At 45.9% G+C, this 17,389-nt stretch overlaps 1 protein-coding gene across 4 annotated transcripts in view; it reads left to right on the top strand.

Moving 5' to 3' along the window:
• LOC122946423 (gamma-aminobutyric acid receptor subunit alpha-3-like) overlaps positions 1 to 17,389 on the top strand; it is a 489,200-nt gene that overhangs the window by 93,444 nt on the left and 378,367 nt on the right. For all 4 annotated transcript variants that reach the window (XM_044306046.1, XM_044306045.1, XM_044306044.1 and 1 more), the window contains one exon: positions 788 to 909. In XM_044306046.1, coding sequence (XP_044161981.1) covers positions 788 to 909 — 122 coding nt within the window. The remainder of the gene's footprint in view (positions 1 to 787; positions 910 to 17,389) is intronic.

Genomic DNA, 17,389 nt, shown 5'->3' with positions numbered 1-17,389 from the left:
AGGGATCAGCCTCCCAAATCTGAGACACTTTAGTCTAATATGTTTGACTCATTTGTTTTATTTGGCTCTCTTTATCTACTTTTAAGATTTGTGTGAAAATCTGAGGTAGTTTTAGGTCAAATTTATGGAGAAATTTTGATAATTCTGAAAGGTTTGGAAGTTTTCAAGCACCACTGTATCTGCCAGGAACTGCAGACAGCCCCCTTCACTTAAACGGAGTTGTGAGGTTTCATGAACAGTTAAATGGGTTGGACATTCTTTTTGCAGAGAATATTTGTGAATGAGCCACATAAATATATGTGAAAGTTGGCTTAATCACTAAAACATACACGTGACCAATCCTAAAAGGATTCCCATTAAAAAATAGCTAAGCTGGAGATAATGGGAAGTTTTATAAAACAATAAAATATATTTACCTGTTAACCCACCTCCCCTCAATCTAACATCTGTGTTCCCTGTCAGTCGCTGTTTACTAGGATGCAACAATGACATTATTTCATCATGTCACTGCTGAAGCCAAATAATAGCTGCAGTGGTAATGTGTTTATACTGGTGCAGTAGTAAGGGAGCAAATGGGAATTTTAACAGGTATGAGCAGAGTCTTCTGTTATTTTATTACATTTCCTCCCTTTTTCCAAATTTTAGGGAAAATGACAATACTTTTATCTGCAATTTAAGTAACTATATGAACGTTTATTAAAACCATCAAAAGTAATGAGTATAGCGCCATATAATAACACAGTTCTATTATGAAGTTCTGACTTTTATTCTATGGTTTCTCATACAGATTATCACCTAAACATGCTCCTGAAATTGTTGATGACAGCAAGGACAATATCACCTTATTCACCAGGATCCTGGATAGGCTTCTTGATGGATATGATAACAGATTAAGGCCAGGTCTAGGGGGTAAGTATATTCAATACTGTAAATTTAAAACGGTGATGTGCAACCTTCTCCGGTCCAATGAGTACATTCTTAGACTGAACAAAGGGTGGCAATTAGACATGAGCAAATAAAAAAAAAAAAATTGATTCGCCTGGTTCGACCAATTTTTTCGAAGAAAAGTTTCAGTTCGATCCAAATTTATTCACAGAAAATGTAATAAAAAAAGGCTATTTCCTGGCTGCAGAGAACCTTTATAGTGGTGTAGAACACTGTGCCTTGCAGTAACACGCATAGGGAGTCTGCTCTGGTAGTGAAATAATACTGTGTCAGTATGACATGAAGATGACAGGCGTCGCTCTTAGAATCACTGCACACTTCTCTTATTTGGGCAGTCACGGGGCTAAAACTGACCAAATAACTCAAGTATGAACTCAGCCTTTTAGGTCAATGTAAGCGCCAAATAGAAGCGCACTGCTTTTACACTGTCGTTCGCTGATTCCACATAGATGTCTACAGAACCTGTTCTATTAAACGTTTATACAAGTAGAGCCCACCGACAGAGTGGAGAGGGTGTCAGCAGTAAGTTTGTGTTGAGGTCACTGATTATTTTGCCCTTCCTCTGATCCGTTGGAACAATAACCCACAAAAAACAGATCCTGTCTGTGGAGCATCCGCCTTCACTCAGTCAGCATTTGGTCAGTAATCCATCAGTATTCATTTGTCCCTTCAGTGGAGGCTGAGGACACGGTGGAGAATGAGGAGTTAGAAGCGGACATTGTCGCAGGACCAGCGGTGTAAGAATGTGGAGGCAGAAATTGCGTCACCTGGCCAAGTTGCTGGTGTGGCTGGGCAGAAACCACATTTACCCAGTGGGCCATAAAGGTAGTTACAGCTACCAACCAATTTTCCAGGTCCGTACAGAAAAATGAAGTCTACAATCACCCATCAATTTTCCCAAAATAGGCTGTATCACCAAAAAATGTCACCACTGAATGGCTAATCAACGTACTTCGGTCCATACATAAGAGAGTTTCCAATCACCCATCAATTTCCCCCCAAAATGCTGTTTCACAAAAATATTCCTCAACAAATGGCTAATCTGCGTAATTCGGTCCGTACAGCAAGAAGAAGTCTACAATCACCCATCAATTTTCCCAAAAAAGGCTGTTTCACAAAAACAAAATCTCCAATGATTGGCTAATCGATGTAATTTGGTCCATTCAGCAAAAGGAAGTCCACAATCACCCATCAATTTTCCCAAAAAACGTTGTTTCACAAAAAATGTCACCACTAAATGGCTAATTGACGTAATTTGGTCCATACGGCAAAAGGAAGTCTACAATTAGTGATGGACGAACATTGGCTGGGACGGTTCGCGAACGCGATCAAATGTTTGTGAACCGAAAGTTTGCGGCAGGCTCCATTGACTTTAAAAGCAGGGGAACCTGAAAAACCTTCAGCCCATATTTGCAGCCACCAAATACTTAGTAGAAGTGCACAAATAGTCCCACTAAGGACAGTGACATACGTCTTAATCAGGGGACATTTTTATGTGTCTTAAATGTGCCCTGTTGTGCTACCTAAATGCACTATATAGAAAGTATATTATTGGTATATATGAATGAGGCCAGGTCCATTCACACGTCCGTAAGTGTTCTGCGGATCCACAAATTGCGAATCCGGAAAACACAGACACTGGCAATGTGCATTCCGAAATTTGCAGACCTCACATCACCGGCACTATAATAGAAAATGCCTAATCTTGTCCGCAATTGACATGTTTTTTGTGGAAACGGAAGCACGGATGCGGAAGTGCGGATCCGCAAAATGCAGATGCGAACAGCACATTCCGGCCCCATTGAAAATAAATGGGTCTGCACCTGTTCCGCAAAATTGCGGAACGGATGCAGATGTGTGAATGGAAAAGATATCCCTCAAAATGAAAATAAATAAGAAATTAAAGTTAAGCAAAAAGCATAGATGTGGTAGGCAATAACAAGTGCTCGGCGGCACTAAATCAGGTGCTCGGCGGCACCAAATCAGAAACCATATGTCCTACCACAATCCGGAGGGTTCCAGTGCACATCCATGAATCCCGGAGGGAAATCAAAAAACATCTATACCTGCACTAGATTATGATGTGGTATTGAAGGACAGGGTGGGCAAAGAACTGTCCCTGATATTGCCCTACAGGGGGGTGCTATTCTGGACCTGATAGCCTAACCACAGAGAACCCGCCCTGATAAGAGCGACCCGGTCCGGAACCTTACCCTATATAAAAATGGCCCTAGTAAGCCCCTAGCCCCTAAGCCCTTGACTTCCAGGTGATCATTATATAGATCTATCTATGTGTTTTTGACTCATTATAAAAGTATTTTATAAGTATATTGCACCCCTCTGTGTATCATACCTAACGATAGCACACCTATACCAGTCCTTAAAAGGACTTTTGTGGCCCTATTAGCTAGCGTTTGGTGTCCCTAATAGCCCGTCCCTGCTCCTGTCACGGCTGAGGATGGGGAAAACCCTCAGCCGTGTGATGCCACGTGATGTAAGTCGCTGCTCGGCCAGGACAACAGAATAAGGGAGCAGGTCACCTCCTATCGCATCCCTAATCTGACCCTGACTCCTAGCTGCATGAGCCGACCTTGATGGTAGGAGGGCTCGTGCTCAGGAACCTCGGGTCCCTACTCACCCTCCGCCGATCCCTGAACTACGAGCTGGGTAGACCACCTGTTCCTCCTGGATGCGGAGAAACAGGAGTCTAAACTGGCCAAGCTGCAAGGGGATATAAACAGAAACAGACTATGGATATGGCAGGAGAGTGAAAGACTTCCACCCCTACCTGCCACAGACACACTGACTGCATCCCTGAGCTCAAGTGCTGGAGTCCACACACAGACATAAAAGGACACAGCACACATAGACACACAGGAAGCCAGAACCATAGCTGCAATAATACAGACACCACATAAACATAAACTTAACATCACATAACAACATTTATGACCACAAGGGTGGCCCTCACTGGCAGATGGTAAAAGACCAGGAGGATGACTCCAGCAACATGCCTGAAGTACCCCTCAGACATCAGGTCTCAACTGAGGCTAAATAGCCCATGTAGCCACACCCACACAGACACACCCAGTGCTCACACACAAGGAAGGGAATTAACCCTTCTCACACCAGGGAAGGGAAGACAGCCACTTAAAGGGGAAAGTGTGCAAACAACTATAAGACTGCAGCTGTAAGTGCCGGCAACGACATGCGTGGCAACCATGTCCTGGGAGCCAGCTGGAAGGCCGAGACACTACCACCACATGTACACAAAGAACACGTTGCCGCAGACAACCGCAGGTGACAGGAAAATGTCACAGTGCACACACACACACACACTAAACCCTGTGCACACCAAACGACAAAGTGCACACATACAAAGATACATTGCCATAGGCAACCGCATGCATAGACAGTGAGCAGCCCAGCAACCAGCTCCAGCTGCTACACTGCCAAACACCATATGTTGCTAGTGGCAACCACACGTGAGGCAACAAACCCAGAGCCCTCACTTGTGGTTGAAAACATAAAACAAACCGCTGACAACCGCATGCGACAAAGGAGTCACGACCATAACCATGGTCGTGACAGCTCCACACAGCAACCTCTCCCTACACTGACAAAAAACTGAATGTAAAATGGTGACCAGATCAGGTTTATTAATAAGATAGAGGGTATGTCCATGTGCTGAAACATCTCAATTGGCTGTCCTGTACCACCTAATGGATGTGTCATGGGTCAAAGTTCTTTACAATGTAAAAGAATATGGCAGGCGTGAATATCGCCATATGTTCGCATGTTTGACGATTTGCGAACACGCAAAGTTCACCGCAAATCGACCACCGGGCGAACCGCAAGGCCATCTCTATCTACAATCACCCATCAATTTTCCCAAAAAAGGCTGTATCACAAACAAATTTCACCACTGAATGGCTAATGGACGTAATTCGGTCCATACATCAGAAGGAAGTCTCCAATCACGCATCAATTTTCCCCAAAAAGGCTGTATCACAAGCAAATTTTTACACTGAATGGCTAATCAACGTAATTCAGTCCATACAACTAAAGGAAGTCTCCAATCACCCATCAATTTTCCATAAAAAGGCTGTTTCACAAAGAAATTCCCCAACGAATGGCTGATTAACGTAATTTGGGCCATACAAGAAAAAGGTCTACAATCACCCATAATTTTTCCCAAAAAAGGATGTTTCACAAAAAAATTGCCCAACGAATGGCTAATCGACATAATCCTGTCCATACAGCAGAAGGAAGTCTACAATCACCCATCAATTTTCCATAAAAAGGCTGTTTCACAAATAAATTCCCCAACGAATGGCTGATCAACGTAATTTGGGCCATACAGGAAAAAGATCTACAGTCACCCATCATTTTTCCCAAAAAAGGATGTTTCACCCAAAAATTGCCTAACAAATGGCTTATCGACATAATCCTGTCCGTACAACAGAAGGAAGTCTACAATCACTAATCAATTTTCCCCAAAAGACTGTACCACAAACAAATTTCATAACTGAATGGCTAATCGACGTAATTTGGTCCATACAGCAAAAGGAATTTTAAATCACTCATCAATTTTCCCCAAATAAGCTGTTTCACAAACAAATTTCACCACTGAATGGCTAATCGGCGTAATTTGGTCCATACAGCAAAAGTAAGTCTACAATCACCAATTAATTTTCCCGTATACTTTTTCCTATCAATGCACCCCCAAAAAATAATACAGCATTCAAAATTCACCACAGAACCGCTAATAGGACTTACGTATCTATCCTATTAATACACCTTGTAAATGGCTGTAGTACAATGGAACTTCACCGCTGAACGGCAAATTACTTTTTGCCACTATTACACGACAAAAAGGGCTTTAGAACATATAACTGCACCGCTGAACGGCAAATATATTTTTATTTTGCCACTATTACACTACAAAAAGGGTTTTAGAACATATAACTGCACCGCTGAAACCAAATATGTTTTTTATTTTTCCACTAATACACGCCACAAAAGGCTTTAGAAGCTATAACTGCACCGCTGAATGGCAAATGTATTTTACTTTTGCCACTAATACACAACAAAAAGGGCTGTAATTTTAGCACTTCACCACACAACGGCTAATAAGCCCTTTTTTCCCACTAATACAAGCTAAAAAATGCTTTAGAACATATAACTGCACCGCACAAAGGCAAATAAGATGTAGAAATATTCCTTGTTATAAACCCTGTTAAAGCCTGTATCCAGCACCCTAATAAGAACGGTTTGCTGGAATTACAGAGCTGTATAATGGCAATGACGGATGACTACCCTCCCCTATCCATCGTCCCGGCCCTAATTCAGAGCACATTACTGCAGGAGGTATAACAGGAGAGGACAATAACTCCCAGCATGTCTAAGCCATTATTATTTCATATCAGAGCACATTACCGGGGGAGGTATAAGAGGATGGGACTACAACTCCCAGCATTTCCAAACCGTTACTATGTAATATCAGAGTACATTGTAAGAGGATGTATGAGAGGAGAGGACTACAACTCCCAGCATATCCAGGTTGTTGCAATGTACCCTAATATTACATAATAATGGCCTGGTCATGCTGAGAGTTGTAGTCCTCTCTTGTTATACCTCCTCTTGTAAGGTACTCTGATATTACATAACAAGCTGGACATGCTGGGAGTTTTAGTCCTCTCCTCATACCTCATCTTGTAATGTTCTCTGATATTACATAAGAGGAGAGGACTACAACTCTCAGCACTTCCCTGGCACTTACATTGAATCCTTCACTTCTTCCCATGCATCACTGGTCTTCTTCTTCATTACTTTATTGCATAGCTCCGCCTCCTGTTCTGGTCACATGATGGTGAAGTCATCGCAGGTCCTTTATCCCTCTCTTCTCTGCTGAGCTCCGCCTCCTGCACATGACATCATGTTAGGTCCTACAACTCCAATAGAAGAGTGTTGCTGGTGTCCGGAGCTGTGAGTTTGCAGAGAAGCACTGTGGTAATGACTTGTGTTATGTGTACAGGGAGGGGGCCTTACACTGCATTGTAAAGTGCAGCTTTTCAGCTGTCCGCCCGTTTGCTTCCACGGACGTTCAGCTGAACAGCAGCACTGAAGCAAGGGGCCCCTTAGACCATGAGGGCCCTGGGAAATTGCCAAGTTTGCCCCCCCCAACACTGGCCCTGGTCATGAATATTGGTGCATTGCACAGCTATGTACAGTCGTGGCCAAAAGTGTTGAGAATTACATAAATATTGGAAATTGGAAAAGTTTTTATAATAGCAATTTGCATATACTCCAGAATGTTATGAAGAGTGATCAGATGAATTGCATAATTTTCTTTGCCATGAAAATTAACTCAATCCCCAAAAAACCTATTCACTGCATTTCATTGCTGTCAATAAAGGACCTGCTGAGATCATTTCAGTAATCGTCTTGTTAACTCAGGTGAGAATGTTGACGAGCACAAGGCTGTAGATCATTATGTCAGGCTGATTGGGTTAAAATGGCAGACTTGACCTGTTAAAAGGAGGGTGATGCTTGAAATCATTCTTCTTCCATTGTTAACCATGGTGACCTGCAAAGAAACGCGTGCAGCCATCATTGCGTTGCATAAAAATGGCTTCACAGGCAAGGATATTGTGGCTACTAAGATTGCACCTCAATCAACAATTTATAGGATCATCAAGAACTTCAAGGAAAGAGGTTCAATTCTTGTTAAGAACGCTTCAGGGCGTCCAAGAAAGTCCAGCAAGCGCCAGGATTGTCTCCTAAAGAGGATTCAGCTGCGGGATCGGAGTGCCACCAGTGCAGAGCTTGCTCAGGAATGGCAGCAGGCAGGTGTGAGCACATCTGCACGCACAGTGAGGCGAAGACTTTTGGAAGATGGCCTGGTGTCAAGAAGGGCAGCAAAGAAGCCACTTCTCTCCAAAAAAATATCAGGGACAGATTGATCTTCTGCAAAAAATATGGTGAATGGACAGCTGAGGACTAGGGAAAAGTCATATTCTCCGATTAAGCCTCTTTCCGATTGTTTTGGGCATCGGGAAAAAGGCTTGTCCGGAGAAGAAAAGGTGAGCGCTACCATCAGTCCTGTTTCATGCCAACAGTAAAGCATCCTGAGACCATTCATGTGTGGGGTTGCTTCTCATCCAAGGGAGTGGGCTCACTCACAATTTTGCCCAAAAACACAGCCATGAATAAAGAATGGTACCAAAACACCCTCCAACAGCAACTTCTTCCAATAATCCAACAACAGTTTAGTGAAGAACAATGCATTTTCCAGCACGATGGAGCACCGTGCCATAAGGCAAAAGTGATAACTAAGTGGCTTGGGGACCAAAACGTTGACATTTTAGGTCCATGGCCTGGAAACTCCCCAGATCTTAATCTAATGGAGAGCTTGTGGTCAATCCTCAAGAGGCGGGTGGACTAACAAAAACCCACTAATTCTGACAAACTCCAAGAAGTGATTATGAAAGAATGGGTTGCTATCAGTCAGGAATTGGCCCAGAAGTTGATTGAGAGCATGCCCAGTCGAATTGCAGAGGTCCTGAAAAAGAAGGGCCAACACTGCAAATACTGACTCTTTGCATAAATGTCATGTAATTGTCGATAAAAGCCATTGAAACGTATGAAGTGCGCTTAATTATATTTCACTACATCACAGAAACAACTGAAACAAAGATCTAAAAGCAGTTTAGCAGCAGACTTTGTGAAAACTAATATTTGTGTCATTCTCAAAACTTTTGGCCACGACTGTACACGGCTATAAATTAGACCTACCTATACTATGGATGCACAGTAACTCTACAGCTAATAGAATGGATTAGCTGTGACTCTTGGTGCATTGCACAGCTATGTACACAGTGATAAATTGTAGCAAAGTCTGTAGTTCAGCAGTCTCCTACGCTATCCCTCCACTCTCCCTCTCCAATATTGTCCTACACTCTCTGTAGTTGTAGTGAATGAGCATCTTGTCACATCTCTCCCTAGATTCTGCTCACAGGAAAATGCCAGAGACCGGCCTGGATCAGGGTTTTATAGGGCTCTGCCTAGCTGTGACATCAGAGGGGGGTGGCTGCAGATTGGCTGGCTGTAAGCCATTATGGGTGATCTCGTATTGCCGGGCTTATTGACTCTACACTTACTTTCACTTTGTAACATGTGCAGCCACCATTTTAGGAAAACTGATTTGTTATCACAGAGCGCAAGAAAATTCGGATTTGTTTAGAATCAAAGTTTTCTTAAACTTCAAACCAAATTCTTGTTCTGATGCTTCACTTCACTTAACACTACAGGCAACCCATCTGCACCCGGGCTCTTCCCAGAGAGGGTGATGTGGATAGCTTGCCATATTTATATGAGCAATGAGGAAATATCATCTAGGATAAACTCAGAAAGGATTAGATGCTGGAAAAAATGTCTAGATTTTAGATAGTTTAGTTTGTTTGTCCTGAAAGGATTTATGTGAAGCGGAATTTGTTATATCAAGGAATCTAGTTGCCTATCTAAGTTTTTTGAGTCTGGAGCCATGAGCAGTAAACTTTCTACGGATATATGCTTTATGAGCTTCCCAAACCATTGGAAAGGGATCTCCAGTGTAGCACTGATTCAAAAGTAAGAGGCAAGCCTAGAGTTAAAGTCCTGCAGAGTCTCCTCTCTTCCCAAAAGTGCCTCATTGAGACTCCAATTGAGACTCTTCTCATTACCCAAAATGGAAAGATGCAATTTAAGTGGCAAGGGAATATAATCAAGATGCTGGTGATTATTATATGACTGAGAATAGAAAGTAAAGTCCCTTGTGTCAGGATAGAGTATATGCCATGCTTGCACCAAACCCATGTAAAGAAAGTTTTTTTGGGCTGTCAGGCTCTTCCTAAATGTCCAAAATTGCTTCACTGTGGATAACTTAAAAGCCAGGCTGCCTGTCTGATATTCGAATCATAAAGGTTTGCAATAGAGACTTAACTCTTACCCACTAGCCCTTTAAGAAAAAGGAACTTTCCAGTTTCATCAGATTGAACCACCTTTAATGAGAAATGAACCCTTTTTTTCAGTCATAAAAGAAGTCTATGGGCTGCAAAACGGATCTGTCCCGTTTCCGTTACACAGAAATGGGACGGATCCGTTTTGCAGCCCATAGACCTCTAAAGGCATTCCGTCATAGAATTGCGTTATGGTCTGTGGTAACAGAATCCATAAAGCAATTCACCTTTTACCACCAAACGAAGTGTGAACTAATTTCAAAATATGACATTCGCTCATCTCTAGTTGCTATAAATCCAGTGTAGTGGTATGTTAAAGAGTCGGTGATTTTCATCAGGAATCCATTTCGTGTTTTGTGCTAAAGGGTCTGCCTGCTCCGTTGGTTCTGGGTTTACCATGGTTGAGCAAATATAATCCTACCATTGACTTGCATGCAAGAGTATATTGCCGAGAGTTTGGCTAAGGGACATATTAGACCTTTCAAGTCCCCACTGGCAGCAGGGATTTTCTTTGTAAAGAAGAAAGACAGGAGTCTTAGGCCATGTCTGGACTTCCGTGAGCTCAATCGGATTATGGTCCGTGATTCATACCCCCTTCCTTTGAGTCCTGATTTGTTTAACCAGATTTTTGTTGCCAAGGTATTTTCCAAGTTGGACCTAAGGTGGGGAATATAATCTGGTCAGGATCAAGGAAGGGAATGAATGGTAGATGGCGTTTAATACCCCAGAGGGTCATTTTGAGAGTCTGGTCATCCCGTTTGGGCTAACTAATGCTCATGCTGTTTTCCAGCATTTTGTTTATGATATCTTTCATTATCTTGTGGGGAGATTTGTTGTTGTGTATGTGGATGACATACTAATTTATTCTCCAGATATGGAGACTCATCAAGATCGCATGAGACAGGTGTTACAGATCCTAAGAAATAATAAATTGTATGCTAAGATAGAGAAGGTTGTATTTTGCTGTTCCGGAAGTGCAATTCCTGGTTTATCTACTCTCATGTTCAGGTTTTTGTATGGATCCTGAAAAGGTCAGTGGTGTATTGGACTGGGATTGCCCTGTGAATGTGCGTAGGTCTGTCAGACTGGCTGCACATGTCTGACTTCTCTGTTTTGTTTTGGTTTGGGTTTGAGCTGTATCCACCTTCCCTCAGGTGTACTGGGTTTGATTGTTAGTGAGGCTATTTATCCCTCCTTCCCCCAGTGGCCTGTGTGGGTTATAGTTATTTCCTGTGAGCGCTGGATGTGTGGTGGATCGTGTGCTCCAGCTCTGCTCTAAGAAAAGTCCTCTCTGTTATTTCTCATTGTGTGTTTTATCTAGGCCTCTAGGGAGACGCTTGCTTCCTCCGGGTTTGGAGAAGCAGGTTACCTCTTCTCATTTCCCTACAGCTTAGGGTTTGCCCCAGGTGTATAGGTTTAGGCACGAGCCCCTAATGGTGGATAAGCACATGGGCACAGCAGTTTAGGGAAAACTTTTAGGGATTGCAAGGAGGTGACCCTTTTCTCCCTAGCTTTTGGGCCTAGTCATTTGTTCTGTTTGTTCTCCTGTATTTGGTTATTTACCCGCTCACCTACCTATCGTGACATTATAACCCACCAAAAAACTGTGTCAGGACTCGAACCCGTGGCCAGTCATGTCCCAGGCGGTAGCTCTACCCACTAGGCTACCGTCTCTCCTTGGACTATTCTCTTGCTAACTGCTAACTGCTAACTTCTAACTACCTCTCTTGTCCTTGCCTTGACCTGCTGATTATTCCAATCTCTTGCACCTGCTACTTCCCTATAAAACCCAGCCCTTGAACCCAGCCCTTTGCTGGTTATTGTGCCTCCAAGCCTGTAGCAAGCTTCCTCTCTGCTCCTCCACCACTATTGCTGTTTTACCCTCATTGCCAACCCGGACCGTTTGACCTCGCTGATTTGCCGCCTGCATTGACTCACTGCTTACCACGCCTCCGTCTACTCCTGCTGTTACCTCGCTGCCCTCTCTGCTGCCGACCCGGACTGATCGACCACGCTACCTGCCTCCTGCTTCTACGGGCCTTTGCCACTGGACTCCATACTTCCAGCTCGGGTATCCTCTGACTCAGGTGAGCCTCAGTTGACACTACCATCCTTAACAGAATAACCAGCCCAAAAAAAAATGGAGTCCGTAATGGCCACCCTGCGCAAGCAGGTGTCTAAGCTGCAAGAGTTCGGCACCACCTACCAGGAGAAATTTTCACTACTCCAAAGCCAGGTACAGAGTCAACAGGGGGAGATCATTGAGCTCCAACGGCAACTCCTGGACGTACGCGGCGCGGCTGCAGACACCCGCATGCCACTACCCTCGAAATTCAATGGAGATCGTCGCCAGTACCGGGGCTTTCTCAATCAGTGCCGTATCTACTTCCGGATGCATCCTGCCCCCTTTTCCACTGACGAGAAGAAAGTATTGTTCATTGTTAACCTCTTGACGGACGAGGCCCTGGCATGGGCGTCTCCATACGTGGAAATCGATAGCCGTCTGCTGCACGATCTGGATGTTTTCATCACAGCTATGAGCCGGGTCTTTGATGACCCCAATCGTTGTGCGACAGCTGAGGCAAGACTACACAGTCTTCGACAGGGAAGACGCTCTGTCGCCGAGTACGCCGCCGAGTTCCGCCGCTGGGTCTCAGACACCAACTGGAATCCAGCTGCTCAAAGGAGCCAATTTTGGCGAGGTCTATCGGAGGCGATCAAAGATGAACTTGCCAGACTTGAAGCCCCAGATGATTTGGACGACTTCATTCAGGTGTGTGTCCGTATTGATCAGAGGCTCACCGAGAGAAGGAAAGAAAGGCTCTGGTTCCAAGGCGACAGACCCACTTACTCTTTCTCCTCTACTACCCAGCAGGTCGCCCAACCTCCCATTGAGCCGATGCTGGTTGACGCAGTGCGCAAGACTCTGTCCGTAGCAGAAAAAGAACGACGACTGGCCGAAGGCCTCTGCCTCTACTGTGGGGAGCCAGGGCACATTGCCATCAAATGCCCCAACAAATCCCGCAGAACCATTGCCGTCACTAAACTGCGAGAGCAGCGGCAGGCCGCAACCCCACCGGTGACGGCAGAGACAACTGAGTTAGCAGCCACCGGGTCCCACTTCACCATTCCAATTGTCATTGCCATCGAGGATCGACGACTTCTCTGTTCTGCAATGCTCGACTCCGGAGCTGGAGACAATTTTATGGATCTAACTTTTGCTCACGAGAACAACATTCCGCTTGTAACCAAGACAGCCCCCATCGATCTGGAAACGGTGGATGGGTCTCCACTCTCCTCGGGACCAGTTACACATCAGACCGCAGATTTACAGCTCCACATTAAAACCGACCACCACGAGACGATCCACTTCTCTTTGATTGCCTCCCCCAAGTTTCCGGTGATCTTGGGCATCCCGTGGTTAGCCACTCACAACCCGTCGGTGGACTGGGAAACCCGCTGTCTACAGTTCACATCCGAGTTCTGCTCTTCGAACTGTCTGCATGAACCTGCTTCCCCAATGCCCAAAGAATCTTTCATCTCGGAACCAACTGTCAAGGAGCTGTTGCCTCCACAATATAGCGAGTTTCAGGATGTCTGCGACAAAAAAGACGCAGACAAGCTGCCCCCGCATCGACCATACGACTGCCCAATTGAATTATTACCTGGGGCTGAAATACCCTTCGGCAGCATCTACTCCCTCTCGGAACCTGAACTCAAGGCCCTGAAGGACTACTTGGACGAGGACCTAAAGAAGGGCTTCATTCGACCCTCCACCTCCCCTGCGGGAGCACCCTTCTTCTTCGTGGAGAAAAAAGACTCCTCTCTACGCCCTTGCATTGACTACCGCAAGCTGAATGATGTTACGGTAAAAAACCGTTACCCTCTCCCCCTGATTTCGGAACTTCTCGAGAGACTCCGGGCAGCGAAGGTGTTTACGAAGCTCGATCTTCGAGGGGCCTATAATCTGGTTCGCATTCGCCCCGGGGATGAATGGAAGACCGCCTTTCGCACACGATACGGACATTTTGAATACCTAGTTATGCCCTTCGGACTTTGCAATGCCCCAGCCACTTTCCAACATTTCATTAATGACGTCCTTAGGGACATGCTAGATCTGTTCGTAGTGGTATACCTGGACGATATTTAAATTTTCTCGGAAAATCTCGAACAACATCGCGAACATGTCCGCAGGGTGTTACAAAGACTCCGCGAGCAATCTCTTTACATCAAGCTCGAGAAATGCGAGTTCGAACTGACCACCACCCAGTTTCTCGGTTACATCATCTCCCCGGAAGGGCTGAGTATGGATCCTCGGAAAATTCAGGCTGTAATAGATTGGCCTCCCCCTAAGAATGAAAAGGAAATACAGAGGTTTGTCGGCTTCGCCAACTTTTACCGAAAATTAATTCGGAACTTCTCAAAAATCGTTACTCCAATTACCCAGTTAACCAAAAAGACTGTGCCCTTTTCCTGGACACCCGAAGCACAGGAAGCCTTCACCAAGCTCAAATCCCTCTTCACGTCTGCTCCAATTCTGATCCATCCTAATCCTGAACTGCCATTCACAGTCGAAGTGGACGCTTCCGACACCGCAGTAGGCGCTGTCCTATCACAACGTACGGGAGAAAAGATGCTTTTACACCCTTGCGCCTTCTTCTCTCGCCAAATGTCCCCCGCAGAAAGGAACTATGACATCGGGAATAAGGAATTGCTGGCAATCAAAGATGCCTTCTCGGAGTGGAGACATCTATTGGAGGGGGCCATCAATCCCATAACTGTGTTTACTGACCACCGAAACCTCGAATTCATCCGTTCTGCCAAGAGGCTTTCCGCCAGACAAGCCAGATGGAGCCTTTTTTTTTCTCGATTCAATTTCATTATCACATATCGCCCGGGGTCGAAGAATGGCAAAGCAGATGCCCTTTCCAGGATGTTCTCTGAACCTTCACAGGACAACAAGGGCCAAGCCAGCATTCTACCCGAGAAAAAGGTCTTGGGAGCTACCTACCCAAAGGAACTCCTGGGGTCAATCAAGAAGGCTTATGAAAAGGACCCCTTCCTCACCCACCCAGCAGAAGACGTCAACCTCACCCTCAAGGGTGGCTTCTGGGTATACCTGGATTGACAACTGTACGTACCAGAAATGGCACGGCTCGAGGTACTAAAATATAACCACGATACCAAGTTGGCTGGCTACAAGAAAGACCCAAGTTGGTTGGCTACAAGAAAGACCCAGGAACTCCTGTCCCGCTCCTTCTGGTGGCCGTCATATAAGGAAGATACTAAAAGGTTTGTCTCCTCATGCACGGTCTGTGCCCGCAACAAGACTCCCCGCTCTTCACCCGTGGGGCTGCTGCGACCACTCCCCATCCCCTCCCGCCCTTGGGGTTCAATTTCTATGGACTTTGTAGTTGACCTACCCCCTTCAAAAGGGATGAACACCATCTTGGTTGTCGTGGACCGCCTTACCAAGATGGCGCATTTCATCCCCTGCAAGGGCCTACCCACCGCCAAACAGACGGCTGACCTGGTATTGCGTGAAATCTTTAGGTTACACGGGGTTCCGGATGATGTGGTCTCTGACCGAGGAGTGCAATTCACCTCTAAATTCTGGAAAGACTTCTGCCTGGCCCTTGGGATCACGGTAAACCTGTCCTCCGCCTTCCATCCCCAGTCTAATGGGCAGACAGAGAGAACGAACCAGACCCTCGAGCAGTACCTACGTTGTTTCATCACTTATTTGCAGGATGACTGGTTGGACCACCTTCCTACGGCCGAGTTTTCCTACAATAATGCGGAACACAGTTCCACTCATTACAGTCCTTTCTACGCCAACACTGGCCTGCATCCAGCTTTCATCCCACGCCTGCCCATCACCTCCACGCTTCCAGCTGTGGCCGAACGCCTGGCAAATTTACAAGAGGCACAAGAGAACATTTCCAATAATCTCCTTGAGGCTCAGAGACGCTTTAAGCGGGCGACAGACAAACGTCGTAGACCCGCTCCGGACTTTCAGATAGGAGATCAAGTGTGGCTCTCCACAAGAAACCTAAGACTGAAGGTACCTGCTCAGAAACTGGGCCAAAAATACTTGGGGCCCTTCCGGATCTCTGGTCGGATTAATGAAGTCACCTTCCGACTGGACCTCCCACATTCCATCAGGGTGCACCCAGTCTTCCATGGCTCTCTTCTCAAGCCGTTTGTAGAGAACACCTTCCCTGGCCGCCATCCTCCCCCCCCACCACCAGTAAGGGTACAAGGCGAAGAGGAGTACATTGTCTCTAAGATCCTTGACTCCAGACTCCACCGGGGCAAAATCCAATACTTGATTTCCTGGAAAGGCTATCCTCCAGAAGACAACTCCTGGGAACCGGAGGAGAACATTCATGCCCCCAGACTTGTCAGGGAGTTCCATCTGAGTCACCCAGACAAACCTTCCCCTGCAGTGCCCGGAGGTCACCTTGGAAGGGGGGGAGTACTGTCAGGACTCGAACCCGTGGCCAGTCATGTCCCAGGCGGTAGCTCTACCCACTAGGCTACCGTCTCTCCTTGGACTATTCTCTTGCTAACTGCTAACTTCTAACTACCTCTCTTGTCCTTGCCTTGACCTGCTGATTATTCCAATCTCTTGCACCTGCTACTTCCCTATAAAACCCAGCCCTTTGCTGGTTATTGTGCCTCCAAGCCTGTAGCAAGCTTCCTCTCTGCTCCTCCACCACTATTGCTGTTTTACCCTCGTTGCCAACCCGGACCGTTTGACCTCGCTGATTTGCCGCCTGCATTGACTCACTGCTTACCACCGACCACGCCTCCGTCTACTCCTGCTGTTACCTCGCTGCCCTCTCTGCTGCCGACCCGGACTGATCGACCACGCTACCTGCCTCCTGCTTCTACGGGCCTTTGCCACTGGACTCCATACTTCCAGCTCGGGTGTCCTCTGACTCAGGTGAGCCTCAGTTGACACTACCATCCTTAACAAACTGTAATTTCCCTGCTGTTTGCGAAATGGATGCTTAGGTTGATCGCATGCAGAGATTATTGCTGGAGGTTGCTGATCTCCGCAGTTCTGTTTCACAGTGTCAGAATGCTCTGGCGCTGTTGGAGGAAATCAGGTCTGCTTAGAGCCTAAAGTCGCTCTCCCTGATAGGTTCTCATGGGGTGTTGATGACTTTATTCGGTTCAGGGAGTCCTGCAGGTTGTATTTTCATCTGCGGCCGATTTCATCTAGTGACGAGAATCAAAGAGTGGGGATCATTATATCTCTGCTCAAAGGGGATGCGCAGTCCTGGGCTTTTTCTCTGCCGACCGGTTCACCATCCCTCCGGTCGGTGGCTTCATTTTTCAGAGCCTAAGGCTTGATTTATGATGACCCAGAGCAGGTCTCTATGGCTGAATCTAAGTTGTGCAGTTTGTTACAGGGAGAACGTACTGCAGAGTCATAT

The sequence above is a fragment of the Bufo gargarizans genome, chromosome 9 (genome assembly GCF_014858855.1).
Source record: "Bufo gargarizans isolate SCDJY-AF-19 chromosome 9, ASM1485885v1, whole genome shotgun sequence".
Classification (NCBI taxonomy): Eukaryota; Metazoa; Chordata; class Amphibia; order Anura; family Bufonidae; genus Bufo; species Bufo gargarizans.
The sequence above is the reverse complement of the archived record's forward strand: the minus strand, read 5'-3'. Positions and strand labels throughout refer to the sequence as shown.